Source organism: Ictalurus furcatus, chromosome 13 (genome assembly GCF_023375685.1).
Source record: "Ictalurus furcatus strain D&B chromosome 13, Billie_1.0, whole genome shotgun sequence".
Classification (NCBI taxonomy): domain Eukaryota; kingdom Metazoa; phylum Chordata; class Actinopteri; order Siluriformes; family Ictaluridae; genus Ictalurus; species Ictalurus furcatus.
Genome location: NC_071267.1, coordinates 23,687,944 through 23,705,549, shown reverse-complemented (window position 1 = coordinate 23,705,549; position 17,606 = coordinate 23,687,944). Strand labels below are relative to the sequence as shown.

The 17,606-nt window shown below is 43.1% G+C and overlaps 1 protein-coding gene across 2 annotated transcripts in view; it reads right to left on the bottom strand.

Annotated features, from left to right (window-relative positions):
* The window catches only part of fmn2b (formin 2b), an 85,454-nt gene extending 68,640 nt beyond the window's left edge, over positions 1 to 16,814 (bottom strand). For both annotated transcript variants that reach the window (XM_053639575.1, XM_053639574.1), the window contains exons 1-3: positions 14,689 to 16,814; positions 6,346 to 6,515; positions 648 to 798 (exon numbers count right to left, since the gene is read on the bottom strand). In XM_053639575.1, coding sequence (XP_053495550.1) covers positions 648 to 798; positions 6,346 to 6,515; positions 14,689 to 16,756 — 2,389 coding nt within the window. In that variant the 5' untranslated portion in view covers positions 16,757 to 16,814. The remainder of the gene's footprint in view (positions 1 to 647; positions 799 to 6,345; positions 6,516 to 14,688) is intronic.
* Between the last annotated feature and the right edge of the window lie 792 nt (positions 16,815 to 17,606).

The following is a 17,606-nucleotide window of genomic DNA, read 5'->3' as shown; positions in this document are numbered from 1 at the left end:
GAATGGAGGGAGAGTTACAAAGAAAATTGGAGAGAGTGAGCAAGTGTGAGTGACAAGGTGACAGACAAAGAAGAGAAAGACAAAGACATAGACATAGAGAAAGAGAGACATAGACAGAAAGGCAGAGAGAAAGACACATACAGAGAGAGAGAGAGAGAGAGAGAGAGAGAGACACAGGGATAAAGTCATGCAGAGAGACAGACAAGGAGAGAAAGACAGAGAGAAAGACAGCAAGACAGAAACAGGGATAAAGTCATGCAGAGAGACAGACAAGGAGAGAAAGAGAGAGAGGCTGAATAAGTTTTGATGACAAAAGAAAGCAAAAATAAGTAGAAAAGACATCAGAGAAAAGAATGATCAGGAAGGGCAGGAAAGGAAGAATGAGCATGTGAGAGGATGAGGAAGAGGAGGAGTCTGCAGTGATGGAACACGTGTTTGGGTGCGAGTGTGTACATGGGTGTAATGGGAAAAAGAGCCAGAACTCAGCACTGGATGTTTCATTCATCCTGCCCACTAAGTAAATCCTGTACACTCCTGAAATCCCACAGTGCACTGCAGTGAGTCAGTGTACAAACGGCGTACCCTAGCAGGCAGAGAATAGGGAACAGGGAGTGGGGGATAATTCTCAGCACAGTGTGTGCGTGTACCTGCTTCAGTGTACTTCAGACCTGGTCTATCGTCAGTTTCGGCTCGAGCGGGGGGCCACAGGGACTTGACGTGACCCGGTAAGCGGCCCTCGAAGTGCTCCAGCGATAGGGGGGGCTGACTCACCGGGGCCCAGGTGTACAGCTGATCTTGCTACAGAGAGACAAAGAAAAGGAGAGACCATCAAAGACCGAAGAGGAATGCAAATCAAAGTTATGAGAGAAATATATATACACACAAAAACTAACTAGAATACGAGATGTCAGGGCTGGACAAATTTCTAATCTGGGTGTCTGACACAAACGGATGATGTGTTCAGGCTTTTAGCTTTTATTTATAGTTACCCGGAGGACAAATATGTCCTGATGTAGCAGTCTCCAAAACGTTCTTCCCCATTTAACGACCAGAGGAACACAAAGTAAATGAAGTGTAACATGATGCATGGTGCTGTGACGAGGTGATGATGTAACTAGCGTGTGTTACACCCGAATCCAGCTGTCTGCCTCGCTGCTATAACGCATCAGTGTGGAATGACATGCCGATCCATGAGAACTATTTTTAGTAGCCGTAATAATTAGCTTGCATGGATGAAAAGACGCTCTTTCCAGCATCAGGAACATAAAGGGATATGGAAAACACTAGAGTACACACAGTACAGTGCAACACTACAATATTACTCTAATGCTAGCACAAAAGCATTTAAACCTCACGCTGAAATGAAGCACGTATCCACATTCAAAACGCAAAAGAGAAAAGCAAAGATCACAGCTGGAACGTTAACAGACTGGGGGATAATGCGTGTGGCAGATTACAACCCCAATTCTGAAAAAGTTAACAACAACAACAACAACAAAGAGGAGTGATTTGTAAACGTACTTTTACTTGTATTTAAACAAAAAACACAAAGACAATGTTTTACCTTATCAACTGTAGAGTTTTTTGAAAATAAACATTTATTTTGAAATTGATGCATGCAACACGTTCCAAAAATATTGGGACAGGGGCAATTTTAGACTAAAAGCGATGTGAAGAGTTGAAATAAGAAGGTAAATGGTCTGCTCTTACATAGCGCTTTTATCCAAAGCGCTTTACACTGGTTCTCATTCACCCATTCACACACACACAAATGGTAGCAGAGCTGCCATGCAAGGTGCTAACTTGCCATCGGGAGCAACTTCATCGGGGTTCAGTGTCTTACCCAAGGACACTTCGGTATGTGGAGTCACGTGGGCCGGAAATCGAACCGCCAACCCTACGATTAGTGAACAACCCGCTCTACCACCTGAGCCACAGCCGCCCACAGGTGATGGGAAACAAGTGAGGCAATCGTCTAATCATAGTACATATGGAGCCTCCAAAAATGGCCTAGACCTGCAAGAGCAAGGATGAGGCGAGGCTCGCCGATCTGCCAACAGATGAGTCAGTGAATACTCCAACACTTTGAGAACGACATTCCCCAAAGACAAAATCGGTAGGATCTTGGGCATTTCACCTTCTACAGTGCGCAATCTAATTATAAGATTTAAGAATCCGGTCAAATCTTGGTGTGTAAAAGGGCAAGGCCGAAAACCACTTCTAATTACATATTTTACGTGTGATGTGTGTCTGAGACAAAACCAGGCCAAAAATCTGAGTAAAATCAGGCTTTAGTCTTACAGTAAAGCACTTAACACTTAGAAGTCACGTTAATTTCTGAAATTTCTGCTTTTATGGATTGCCAAATCGTGTTATAAAATGTTACGACAAATGTAATTTCCCTAATAAACTTTTAGGGAAGCTACTGAACTCCAGCTACTAAAATCGGATGCACGTGGTGTAAGCTTTATTTGAAATGTTTACCTTATTTCACCTCTGACCTTGTAGCACAGCTACTGAAATGAATTCAACTGTTGCACTAGAGTCCAAATCAGTACGTACAGGATTTCCTGGAGTTTTTATTTATTATTTATTTATTTATTTATTTTTTTAAACTGTTGTGGCCAAAAATGCTTGATTTTGGCAAGTTTTTTCCCCCCTTAAAATTTGTGATGAAGATTTGTGTGCCTTTTGGTGGAAAACTACTTGAACTGGCCAAGTCTGCAATTGCACTAAATTGTTTTTCACAGTGATGTTTGTTGGTAACGGAGACCTTTTAGCTGTACTCAGGTTCGAAGCACATGGACTGACGAGGGCTCTGGATAATGTGCGATGTGGTGACATCACATGACACATCTTGGCCCAAATCTGTGGGAAAACTTCAGAATATTGTGGAGTTTGATTTTGCATTTATTTCTGCAATTGCGAAATCCTGGCAGGACTGCTAAAGGTCCCTTGAAATAAATGTCCCAATGTTGAATTTTTTTTTTTTTTTTTTTTAAAAACCATTGCTACCTATATATATAGTGAAATGAGTACTCAAATCTTAATTACCTCCTGGGTAGAATAGTTATGTTACTAATGCATATACATACATACAGACACACACATTCCTCTGCAGTTAGAGACTCATTATATAAAGAGAAATGTTGATTAACGATGAGGTTAGGAACCTGCCATGCATCATTACGCAGACGAGACAGCAACCCGAACCGTTTCAGTAGTTTCACAGCATCGGTGAGTGATGTCAGCTCGAGGGCAGGAGAGAGAGAGAGAGAGAGAGAGAGAGAGAGAGAGAGAGAAACAAAGATAATGGAGGAACAGAAGAGAAAGAGAACTCCAAACAGAGAGAGTGAAAGAGAAAGAGTTAGGATAACAAAACGAAGAGGACAAAAGAGGAAGAGAAAGGGCCAGGTGCTCTGCTTTAGCTGCACCCTGAGGCCGGGGAAAGATTTTTCAAACACATTCGCCTTATAATAAATGATATCTGCCACTAACGACTGCTTCTTATTCGAGTAACTGAATATAGCGCATAAAGAGTGAGTGAACGCGTGTGTGTGTGTGTGTGTGTGTGTGTGTGTGTATACATCTTGTAGTTTAATGTAATATAAATCAGTGTCTATTATACACAAAACTACATCTTTAAATACATGCCTTTTTTTTAAAACTTGAAATATCTGAAAGCACTAGAATATTAATGAGCCAATTTTATTATTACTATAACTTATAATAATTATTATTTTTATTATTACTATAAGTAGTAGTATTGCCACAGCGTGTTCATATCAAGTAAACCAAAGAATGTGCATTATATTTGTTAGTATGCCACAGCATCGCTAACAGCATTCCATAAACGACACGCGTTTATTTATATTCATTTATGAAAAATCAGGCAGATTTAAGCCGAAAGTTTAGGAAGTGACAGTTTCGATAGACTTACTGTGTTCTGCTTTGCAGCACACCGCATCTTAAAACATTCAACTGTGTTCCTTCGCCTTCAGATAGATCAATATTCAACACAACTGAACAGTGAAACTTGTTCCCACATTGCAATCGATCTAACTGTTAAGCTTTTACAATATACAAGATCTTCGCTTAAGTACTAAAGAGAACGGAGAAAGCAGTGACGTTTCACAGTGAAATATTAGCTTGAATTCGTCTGAGCTAAACTGTAAATTCCAGCACACACACACACACAGGCAATACAGATGAGAAAAGAAATCTCATACTTCAGCACTGAGCACGATTTGCATCAGAATGATGAAGTTGGATGCTCAGTAAATCATTTACTCATTCACAAGAACTCATCCTGCTCATTCTGAACAAAGCAGACGCACACAATCGGAAGCCAGGAACACACACTGCGCACTCTATAGAGAGCGGTCTCGTCCTGCCCGACGTCCTATCGCTAAAAGCAATAACAATGTTGTAAAACAGCTGCACGTCCCCTTCGGTTGCCAACCTGCAGATGTTGGAGCAGACCGCATGTCCTGCAGATGGTGCGTTTGAGGTTGAGCCAGGCCACATCGAGACGCTGGTCTTTCTCCTCCTCGCTTGGCGAAAAAACAACCGCCAGCGACTCGCACACAAAATCCAACACCTCACAAAGCGTGTCCTGAAAGAGGTCCGTTACACAGCTCGCAGTAGCGCCGTCCATGCTCCCGGAAACTCCGCTACTCGTCACTGAAGGCTGTGTGTGGAACAGCAATGCAGTAGGTGTGCGTCCAGGTGCAGTTACACAGTTTGCACAGTAGATGGCAGAGAAGGTGTGCCATCACCCCGGCACACATGCACTCAGCCAGGCACGAACAACAACAACAACAACAACGAGTGACGCGTGTTTGCTTGCTCATTCTCTTACATCCAGAGCAGAAGATAAAGTCTTAAGTAACAACTTCTGATATGGAGAATAGAGATGCACTTGTATTTACACACGCACACAAACACACACAGCTGGCTCACAGCTGAGACGTGCCAAGCCACAAGTGCAGACGTCAGTTGTTCCACCCTAATGTACAATTCCACTTTAAAAATAACATTTCCTCAAGTCACGACCCACCCGTCCGAGGGTACTTATATCCGAGCAGAGCGGAGATTTCCAAGTGAGGCATCAATGCATTGGAAATCCTGTGGTTTAAAAAAATATAAATATATATATATATATATTTTATTACAATGACTGTGGTAGACTGGCACAAGGGCATTTAAGCCACATGCTTGAGGGACAGAAAACATCAGCTCAGAGAGAGAGAGAGAGAGAGAGAGAGAGAGAGAGAGAGAGAGAGAGAGAGATGCCTGCAGTAGGATCAAATTACTGGGGGACACAAGCAAAGATAGATGATGAAATAAGGAGAAGAGGGCAGAGTGTCGAGGCAGGGGGTCCTATGAACAGTTTTCTTCCCGAGTCAGGTGACAATCACAGCCTGTGGTCTGGCTTAACACCAGAGTTTGTTCAGCATTGAGTGTGTGTGTGGTGAGCAAGTGTTTATTCAGCACTTTCTTTGCTTAATCGCATAAACACAAAGCAAGTCAGAAAGTCACTGCAGCACTGATACTGCAACCACTCTCTCTCACTCTCTCTCTCTCTCTCTCTCTCTCTCTCACACACACACACACACACACACACACACACACACACACACACAAATGAGAAATGTCCTAAGGTGGTTTGCCTCTCCTCACAGCGATGAGGCAACGAGAGTAAACATGAAAATCACATTTATATTATTTTCCAGATGTAGTCGAGCATGTTTTGTACATAACGCTGGCTTCCTTAGTTTTAGCATTGGAAGTACAAGGCTAGTGTTCAATCACTCAATCAATCAATCAATAACCGAATCTCATGGCCTTCTGCATGTCTAAACCACCACACACTCACGTCATTAGTCATCTCACTGTTCATTAATAGCACGTTTAGAAAAACAGCTTCATAAAATAACAAAAAAAAAAGTTAAATATTCAAACATTTAAATCAAATCAGAAATATGTCATCACTTCTAAACCCCGCCTTCAGACTTTGGGCCACGCCTCCCACAAGGACAATGCTGCATTTGACTAAAACTTGTAAATTGAAACACCCTCACAACTCGGAACCCACAAAAGGTGATCTCGGAGGCGTCCGTGTGGTCGTCCCCCCCTCCCCTCCCTACTTTGTAGCTCAAACACACAGACATCGACCCAAGTTCAAATCGAAACATCTCTAGGTAACTGACATCATTCGGCATGAGAGGAACATTGTGTAAATTTTTCTTTCTGATCCATGTCCAAGACTATCGACACTGGAGTCTGGTCAGGATGCTATACTACGGTACATTAGGCGTTTTTCAGGGAGGATTTGAGACTCACGCTGAACTGAGGGCTGATGTGGGTGCTGCTGCCTCCATACTGCTCTCCAAAACAGTCGCTGAAGGGCAGGAGGAGCCCCATGGCAAGGATTCGCGAGCACAGCTTCTCCGCCTCTTCTTCGCACCCGGACTTCTCCTGCTGCTGGAAGAACCTCTCCAACAGAGTGCGTCCTGGAAACAAACATATTTAGCGAAAGGAGAACATCGTCAAGTTGAACTGCCTGAAGAACGCAACAGGAGGCTCTTGCATGTCTCCTTAAGCCCAATTGTACATAGTGTCCCAGTACACACACCGCACATAGCGCATAAAACGCACAACTTAATACTCGATCAATGATACGAAATATATAAAGATGTGTGAGACAACTACTTTAATTTTAAAGTGATTCTACAGAGGCCTCCTACACACAGATGACTAGCGTGACGGGAGAGAGCGAGTGCTCTCTACAAGACAGTATGGGGATCTTGTACAGTACGTGCTAGGCTACAGCGTTTTGACACACAGTGCAGTACGTATTTAAATAAGGTGTGGATTTAAATGTAGCGGACAGGGCAGCTCTTCGGTTTCAAAGTAGGCATGGCGTATAATATATGCGATTACTGATTTCCTGAACTTTGGGTTTCTTGAATGACTAGATCACACAATACCACTTTCTTTACCAATACCGACACTGAAACCTTGAGCGCGCGCATATTTTTCATTTCTCATATTTTATATTTTATATATATATATATATATATATATATTAGTTTAAACTACTAAGCTTTAAATGGGGGGGGGGAACGACGACACATCTTTAGATGCATTTACATAAAAAAATAAATGAATCTTTTCCAGATCCAATTCCAATCTTTCCATTGGTTACAGGATCAGATTGCAATTCATTCCTTGTTTCCCCCTCTAGATCTGATCATCCATTGTATCAGATTGTTGGCATCTCTATGGATGACGTACGAGTTTTCTGTAAAGCTGCTTCGTGAAGATACCTGTTGTTAAATGTGCTACAGAAAACAAAACTGAAATTGAGCCGAATCAAATTCTAATCCGATACAGCGTAGCGGACATGACTTCTGGTGGTAACCGCAGTAACCAGATAACGCTCGTATTATTAGTGCGCTCGTAAACCGTCAGCGTTAGGCGTAAACCATGAATGAAAGCACCTCTAGACCTCTAAACCTGCAACACCACAGGTAATGGAAACTACCTAAAGACGTCATTTGTGGGAAAGAACTGTGTGCTTTCTCGAAGAATCCTAACCGCAGGAAGGCTGGGGGATTTCTCACTAAGGGCGGCTCGTCTGAATGACTCACACTGCTGCAGTACACCTCGTCTCGCCGGCAAACTCTCCGGCTTTCTCTTCGTTCATCCGTTACATCCGCATTTCCATCCAGAGCTCGTCCCTGCATTTCTGATTTAAACCCCCACACTCATGGATGCTGGATTCACTTCCCACAAAAACCTCCAGGCCTCCCTTTCCCCATCTCTCACTCTCTCTCCCATCGTTCCTCCACCTACACGGCACGGCCGATATCGCTCTCTTGGACGCTTTTCCGTCGTGCCACGACGGAGCCCATTTTCGTAAGCTTTTACTAATTATGAAATCTAAACGCAAAGAAACGCCGCTCATTTTTCCTGCGGCAGAATATTAAAACCGCTCTCTACTGGGTCTATAGCACACTGCATAGGGTTCATATGAACACGTAAGGGTGACGTGTAGCACTCGGGCTCAGCTGTGCCATCTGGTTGTTAAAAATAAATAAATAAATAAATAAATAAATAAAACAAAACGTAGACTATAGTGATTTTTAGGAGCACTCCAAAACAACACTTAAGCACGTCTAATATCGTTTTAAACAATAATCCGGTTATCCCTAATACTACGTGAATAACATTTTAGCGAATGTATCAGACTCGTCTTGACAGATTCCTGTGTCAGATTATAACCAAGCAGTGTCGGGTTGCTCGGCTACCACCGCTTATGTTTATGATAAAATAATAAATCTCCCAACGTTCACGTCGCCCGCAGCAGTTCGTATTCGAATACTTTTGGACACTAAATAATCTCTCGTCATCACTATATTGACATTTGCATCATGTAGATCGTAAATGGTTGCCAGTTACACTGCGCAGGACCGAGTGGTCAATTTAGAGCAACTCTCTCTCAAAAACAAACAGCAAAACAAGCACAATACGGTGTCGAACTACACATACATGTCATCTGCAGTTATTTCAGATCGTTCGTCCTGGAGATTAACGGAGATTTTCTATTAGATTAACACAGTCAACTCTGTGTCAGTCTCATTAGTAGTGTTCATTAGCGCTGGGCCTCGTCCCAGCCACGCACACTTGTTTGAGGGGGTCTTTCTCTGCAGGTTACCGCTAACAGTCCTAATTTCGTTAACAACACTCCACTGCTTTGTCAATATGAAGATAAACCAAGGCAGCATGGTAGAGGAGCTGCAAACACAAACTCATCACATATACACACACAAAAAATCCTGCAAATCTAGGTGTGATATATATATATATATATATATATATATATATATATATATATATATATATATATATATATATATATATATATATTATACATATACACACACACACACACACACACACACATATATACATATATAGAGAGAGACGGTTAAAACTACACAAAAAGAGCCCGGTCACCTGCGTGCTCAGACAAACAGAACCAGCAGAAAACAAAACTGGCGCCATGGATTCTATTAATAGAAGATTAAACGTTAGCACCTGAACCTGACAGAGAGCCATGATGTGAGAACTCAATCACGAGAAACTCGCTCTACACTCAAGGGAACGCGGCGTGAAAGCTGCACAACACAGACGAAATGCGTTTTACCGCTTCGTCGATACGTCTGTACCTGGAAAAGAGGCAGTGACGTATTAAAGACAGCAGAGCCCTCACGTCTGCCAGAGAGCTGAAGGAAAAAAAGATTTTAAAATGATAAGAAGGAATTATTTGTTTACTAATGTGAGCTTTCAGTCAGACTTTATGCAGGCAGAGGAAGAGGAGGAAGACGCAGCCTGAGAAAGGGACTGAGGAGGGCACAGAGAGAGGCAGGGAGACATGGGGAAAGAGACAGATAGAGAGAAAGGGAGAGACAAAGACACAGGGAGAGACGGTGAGAAAGGGAGGGGGAGAGACAGGGAGAGAAAAACACCAAGAAAGAGGAGGACACAAAGACAGGGAGAGAGAGAGACAGAAAGAAAGGGAGAGAGCGAGAAAAAGACAGGACACAGATAGGGAGAGAGAGAAAGGGAGCGAGAAAAAGACAGAGGAGGACACAGACAAGCAGAGAAAGAACGAGAGAGAAAGACAGGAGGATACAGATGAGAGAGCGATAAAGGGAGCGATAGAGAAAAAGACAGACGGGAGGACAGACGGAGAGTGAAAGACAGAAAGAAAGGAAAAGAGAAAAAGACAGGGCACAGGTGGAGAGAGAGAGAGAGAGAGAGAGAGAAAGGGAGCAATAGAGAAAAAGAGAGAACAGACAAGGAGAGAAAGAGAGATGAAGGGAGCAATAGAGAAAAAGACAGACAGGTGGATAGACAGAAAGACAGAAAGAAAGGGAAAGAGAAAAAGACAGGAGGACACAGGTGGAGAGAGAGAGAGAAAGAGACAGGACAGACAGGAAGAGAAAGAGAGAGATGAAGGGAGTGATAGAGAAAAAGACAGACAGGAGGACAGACGGAGAGAGAGAGAGAAAGACAGGAGGACACAGATGGAGAGAAAGAAAGAGAGAGAGAGCATGACAGGGAAAGAAAGACAGAACGTGACCGTGAGAAAGGGAGAGAAAGAGACCGCACAGAATTAAATTGAACTGAGAATCTGTATCTGCACTCAGATGGAATTGTACTGATGGGTTAATAATATTGAATTGTTATATTATAAATAACACTGTCTGTATCTAACACTTTCTACTGCTGCTCTACTCCAACCTGAAATACCATCATTTAATCATTTTATATTCAGGGAAGATGATGTAAATTTGACAAAGCAGGAATATAACAAGGCTGAGAAGGGCAGTCCCATCATGCCTCAGTAGTGATGGCACGAGAGAGAGAGAGCGAGAGAGACAGAGAGAGAGAGCGAGAGAGAGAGAGAGAGAGAGCGCACAATGATTAGGGCTTTCTCCCAGGTTATGAGTGTGACTCATCATACACGCACACACACACACACACACACTCCACTGCATTATAGTGATTAGTAATAAGATATCCAGAAGCAGAAGATGGACCATGCTTGATCAGAGACCGCTCACTCCGCTGCTGAACACAAAGCATGACCTGATCAACAGAAACGTTAGTGATTACTGAGTAATAGATCACAGCTGATGTGACTGTTTGCCCCTCTCTCTCTCTCTCTCTCTCTCTCTCTCTCTCTCTCTCTCTCGGCCGGACGTGTACGGAAACAAACACTGACCCCCCTTCCCCTGACTCCGTCTCACAGACAGAGAGGATAAATGTGGGCCTGTCACGAGAAAGGAAAGAGAGGTGTGGAGAGAGAAAGAGGCAGAATGTGCCAGACGGATAATGAGCCAAGAGGAGAGGGTATAAATCTGCACCGATTTAGGCTGCACAACAGATAACATTAAACGGAGATGGCAGAAGGTATGTAATTCAGTCACCGTACCATTCTCCAAATTATTTCACTAGTGTGCTGGAGGTAAAAGTGTTTCGGTTTGAACATTTGACAGCTAATATTACTGCTTCACAGTATTAAGTGAATACATCCAAACACACTGCAAGAGGTGAAAATTAAAACTTATTATTATTATTATTAATCCTGCACTTTTCATTTGGAGTTTAAAACTCCTAATGCTTTCCATGCAAAACTCTAGAATATCGACACACTATACAGAAGAATAAAAGGAAATCCCAGCCGCTTTGCTATGCTGTGGGAGGAGTTTAATTCTGCCGCCATGGTTCGAGTCTTAGAGCAGACGTATTCAAACTTTCTCCCCACAGAATTTTTTAAGAACTTATGCCTAATAAAACACAGTTAACTGATGTTATCTGTATTCTTATTTCATAGTAGATAAGTCAGACATACCTTGTTCGTTTTATTTTACGTTAATGAGGGCGCCTCGTCAGCACGTCTCGAGCGGAGAGCTCAACACCCGTGCAGATCATTCTGGACTCAAATGTCTGATGAGGTTTTCATTAGGGTGAAAAAGAGATCGCAAGTCAATACTGCCGTTTTTGGACTAACTAGCTAGATGAAACATTTCTATCCTGATGGGTGTGGTCCCTCCGCATCCACAAGGCCTCTCCGAATAATTTGATCAGGATTAAATAATAAAAAAAAAAAAAAAAAAAAGTGATATCGTACGACCTTCACGGTTACCACATTTCAACCCGACTGAACATTTATGATAGATCTGAGCAAACTGTTAAACAGTGCTCTTCACCACCATCATCTAAACTCCAACGGAGGGGGAAATCTTTTGGAAGAACGGTGTTCATCGCTTGTGTAAAGACTGCGTGTGAAGAACCAATGCTAAGTTGTTCTGGAGGCTCACGTCATCCGACACCATGTCGGTTCTTCCTTTAATTTGTCCCATGTTGTTCTGGATTTCTAATAAAGGACATTAAGGAAAGTCATTTTCCACAGGCCGAGCTGCGACCGATATTCAGGACTCCCAGCAGGTTAGGTCTCAGGTTAGTGAAGTGCTTGGGATGGGCTAGAAGATGGGCTTCAGAAGATCAGGGAGATATGCCTGAGCTAAACCCTTATCAAAGGACATCAATATCTCAATATCGCATGCAGTAAATCTATTACAGCACACTTACATTACTCAACATTTATAGAACAATGTCTAGCCTTCATTTCGGGCAAATTATTAAGCCTTTGAAATGAACCTGGTCCTTTTTTTGACTGAGTAAAGATCTTCAAGTACGACATGCTACATTGCTGAGTTCTTTTATACATGTCTGTGTATTAAACAAAAAGCAAAACGATTTAATTCTCTACCATGATTAATTTATTCCTAGGTTTCCCTTGATTGAGGGGCAGAAATGTAAGCATGCTCTAATTTTCTGTGCTTAATCTGTACTGATGATGGAAAAGTATAGAGATAAGGAATAAGCAATAATGCGCGTTTTATCATTCGGACCGTTAGGGTGAGGACATTCTCATGCGCGGCCGATTCGCTATAAATATATAAAGGTAGCATTACCGTCACAGGAAGGCCATGAACACTTAAAAACTTAACTAGATTTTATAAAAAAGTGATCATAAACCTACAAACCAAATCACTGCGTTCTTTTCCACGTTGTATGTTCATACAGTATAAAGAACTCGGTTCTAGTAACAGATTTGTACCTTTTGAGGTCATAAGGTTCAGATAAATGGGTGCTGTCTGCTATATCAGTGGCGTGAATTATTAATAGACATCTTTCAGGATAGAGAACCATCACAGAGCCAACAGTATTGATTTTAGAGAGGAAAAGAGCAAAAAGTTGTGTGCGTGTGTTCGGTGTCACGCATGCGCAAGTGGAAAGGAAAAAGAAAGAAATAAAGAAAGAAAGAAAGGAAAAAGAAGAAGAAAGAGAAAAAGAAGAAAGAAAAGAAAAAGAAAGAAAGAAAAAGAAAGAAAGATTAAGGAAAAAGTAGAAGAAAGATAGGAAAAAGAAGGAAGAAAGAAAGAGATTAATGAAAATGAAGAAAAGAAAAGAGAAAGAAAGGAAGGAAGAGAAAAAGAAGAAAGAAAGAAAGAAAGAAAGAAAGAAATTAAGGAAAAAGAAGAAGGAAGATAGGAAAAAGGAAAAAGAAGATAGGAAAAATAAGGAAAAAGGGAAAAGAAAAAGAAAAAGGGAAAAGAAGAAGAAAGGAAAAAGAAAGAAAGAAAGGAAAAAGAAGGAAGAAAGAAAGATTAATGAAAATGAAGAAGAAAAAAGAAAGAAAGGAAGGAAGAGAAAAAGAAGAAAGAAAAGAAAGAAAGAAAGAAAGAGATTAAGGAAAAAGAAGAAGGAAGATAGGAAAAAGGAAAAAGAAGATAGGAAAAAGAAGGAAAAAGCAAAAAGAAGAAAAAGGGAAAAGAAAGAAAGAAAGAAAGGGAAAAGAAGAAGAAAGGAAACAGAAAGAAAGAAAGAAAGGGAAAAGAAGAAGAAAGGAAAAAGAAAGAAAGAAAGAAAGAAAGGGAAAAGAAGAAAGGAAAAAGAAAGAAAGGGAAAAGAAGAAGAAAGAAAGGAAAATAGAAGAAGAAAGAAAGAAAGGGAAAAGAACGGATAAAGAAAGGAAACAAAAGAAGAAAGAAATGGAAAAGACAAAAAGAAAGGAAAAAGAAGAAAGATAGAAAAAGAAGAAGAAAGAAAGAAAGGAAAAAGAAGAAGGGAGAAAGAAGAAAAGTTCAACCACAACACACATTTAGGTTAGGCATTTCAGATATGGGAAAGTATAAGGAAAGAAATTTAGCAAGGTTATTTTCTAAATTATTATTATATATATTTTTAGAATCTACCTTTCTTAATCCAGCTTGTACACAGGGGTGGAAGATGAGACAAAAATACCAAACCATGATTCTCAGGAATTTCTACGATATCACAATATACTGCATACATTTGCTCAATACAGAACTGCTGCATTTTAAAAATAAAATAAAAAAATATTACCTGAGGTTTATTTAATGTTTACAGAAAAACATTTTATAATGGTTTACTGGTTCTCTAAAAGAGCACCAGCTTCATGTCTGTATTCAAGACAGTGCGATCGCACACACATTACATAATGATAAATAAATAACAGTATTTGTCTTATTTACTCCAGTACTGTCTTCCTGCATTCGCCCTTTCTTGTATTATTTCTCTCAGTTGCTTACTCACGCACTTGCAAACAATTTCTGTACCCGTCTTCCAATCCATCATCCTTACACACCCACACACTCCGAGAGAAACACGCCGATTTAGACGTTCTCTGATGTTTTTCCAACATCAGATCCTCAGAGTGACATTTCCCATCATGCCTCAGTCCACCACTATTTACTTATCCTGCCTATAATTAAGCCCTCAATAAACCTGCACACAACTCCAAAATGTGTCAGTCCGTACCTTTCTGATCATTCTTGTGTCAGATGATTTCTTTTTACACAGCATTTAAAATCAAATCATGATTTTAGCTTTAGCAACATCATTACCCAGCACTACCTAAAACTTTCCGTGTATCGTATATTAACTTGCGACTCGCATCAAATGATCTGGGAATCTTCAAGTCTCGGTCAGATCAGACCAAAAAGGTTACTCTGGAAAATGCTGCCTATACAGAATAAACACAGGTGAATGATAATGATTAGAAAAGAATTGTATTTTCCTCACCTGTGAACACATCCTGAAAGCTGCAGGTGGAGACTTGTCCGGCTGAAGCCCTGCGACCAGCCTCAAGCGGCGTCACTCCTGTCCGGAGCGTCCCCTCTGAGCCGCCGTACTCGAGGAAGTCCTCTGAGCCGGTTTTGGGTGGAAGGGGACGGAGCTCTTCGGTCCAGTCGGCGGAGCGACTGATGGGTCCGGTGACGCTGTAAGAGCGCTGCCGTTGTCTTGGGCGCATGCGTCCTGCCCGAGTGGCGGCGATGGTGTTGGTGGTGGGTGGAGCCTCATGGGAGCGGCGTGTGCAGAGTGGGCTGTGGGAGGGCGAGGGTACGGGAGAAGGAACAGGTGAGCTAAGCTGGCGCGTGGTGGTTTTGATGTATGAAGGGTGGATGAGAGGGTAGGGTTTTACTACTGGACTGCCGATTGTTGGGATGCTGGGCTTCACGTGCCTCGTGGCTACAGGACTCTCCTGCTGGAGCCACTGTGGAAGCGATATACTACTCTTCCTCCTCCTTGCAATCGGCACTTCCTCTTCATCTTCCTCCTTATCGCCTGCGGTCGGCTCAGCGGTCAAAACCTCAGCGTCGATGCATTCGATTTCCAGAGATGACGACGAAGCGCCAGTCTCTGGCCGTTTCGTGTCTGAACTCGAGTCCTCCTCTTGGAGCAGAAGATCCACATCGTCATTTTCCTCCACTTCCTCAGCGGCCTCCACCGCACTCTCAAACGAAGCCGTGAAGTCTGGAAAGCTGGCCTCACTGGTTGTCTTGGTGACTAAACTCACAACCCTTCCGACTGTCTCCTCAACCGTCTCCTCAGCAACGAAGGGGGCTGCGTCAAGCGCTGCCTCTGGCTCTTTTGTCTCAGTTGCTACGGCGATAGCAGCACAAAGGGCCAGCTCGGAAGCACCGGTCTTGCCGTTACCAATCTCCTCCCCCCACCTCTCCTTCTCTCCCGCTTCGTTCTTCTCGTCCCCCTTCTTCGCAGCATCTCTTTTTCCATCTGTATCGCTCTTAACGAGTTCAGAGTGTGTCCCCAGGCCGTTCTCCTGACAGCGAGGCATCTCCAGCATGGTGAACGGCTCTGATTTGGTGTAGAAGCGTTGTTTATTTTCAGCCTCGGGGATGCCATTTTGTTTCCACTCTTTTCCCTGCTGCTGGAGTCTGATGGCATGCTGAATGTCAGCCAGCAGGTCCTCGTGCTCAGCCGCAGAGTGAAAGCTGTAAATATCCGTATCCGATCCGGAGCTGGCCTTCTTCTCTGGAGCGTCCGGCGTCTCCAGTCTGCTGTTGTTATCGGAGAGAACAGGTCTCTGGTCCTCAGCGTCGGATTGGCCGAGTTCATCGGCCGACAGCTCGGGTGTTTTGGTGTCCAGCTCGTCATGCTGCGAGTCCAGAGCATCTTCTCGCGAGCCGCTGAGCAGGCCCTTAACCTTGGCTAGATTTTTTCGCTTGCGGATGTTGAAGACCGATTTGGACTCGGACTTGCCCTTCTTCTTTCCTCCTCCGTCTCCACCCTTGCCATGCTTGCCGTGGGATTTCTTGGTGTGAAATCCTTTCTTTGTGGTGTCAGCATGGCTGCACTCATCCACCGCGCTCTCTCCATCTCCCACGGGGGCAGAGCGCTTCGGCTTCGCATCCTGGTTGCCCATGGCGCTGTATGAGCTCAGGCCATGACTGCTGAAGAGCGTGCGAAAGCGCTTTCGTTTACGCGAGCGGCCCTGACTGATCCGCGAAACGGTCTCGCCTTCTGATGACGAGGAAAGGAACAGGCAGGAGGAGGATGAGGCAAAAGAGAAGAACAGCAGGTCACTATCGCTCTCGCTCCCTCCCCCCTTCGTCTGTTCATCTCTCGCTCTGCACAGAGAGCTGGGGAGGGAGGGGGAGCGCACCCTGAGGACATTCTCAATGCACCGCTCCTCCTCCTCCTGACTGTGGTTAAAGGGCTGATGGGAAATGTAGTAGTGCCGGTATTTCCCTAGACTTAAAGCCTCCAGCAGTCTCTCTCTGAGGGGAAGGTGGGGGTGGCTTTCCTCACTCCCAGGCAATGAGGAATCCACCAGTAACAGAGGCTGCATTGCAAACACAGCCAAAGGAGCGTTCACACACACACACACACACACACACACACACACACACACACCAGCTGCAACACAAATAACAGAATGTACAGATTACTGAATGTGGAAAAAAATAAACCTACTAAAAGGGTCTGAAATTAACTCCGCCAAATGACTGCCATCAACGCAGTCTCCACCTTGACAGGAAGGTTTTTCATATATTTCACAATCAAATTTTATTTTAAACACGTTTTTTCATGAATACTACACTTGGTAGGCTTGCTGCGATAGTCGGCGTTACAGACATTATAAAGTGTTCAGCCACAGACCGATTACATCACTTGCCCACCGCGGCACCGCCCCACTGGCGTTTTGCTTTTTTATAGTAATAAAAAGCATTTAGTTCAGTTAGAGTACGGACGCTATGATTAAAAACTGAACGCGTCTGCTCAATTCAGCAAGAGCCGAACGAGTCTGAGTCGCAGTACAGATCAGCAGGAGTCGGATTTCGTGACGAGAGTGAGACGAGCTGACTGACAAGACGATGGCGGAAGATTTGGTTTCAGAGCGAAATGTAAAAGCGCCTATTTGGCAATATTTTGGATTTTTTGTTGTGTTTTTCATTAAGAATAATAATGAACCCACCATTCAAGCAATTGCCTCCCCCGAATTGTCACGAATTGGAATTGCCGGTATTAAACGGTGGGAAGATTTCCTCACAGTCACATCCCAAGCACTTGGAAATCCCATTAGCTGCAAAGGCTGTACCAATTACACCAATCAGGCCCAAAGGCAACCAACTCTGGTATTGGCAGGTAGTGTAGATACTTTCATTTATCTAGCATGCAAGTCTTCAAAATGTAGGGTT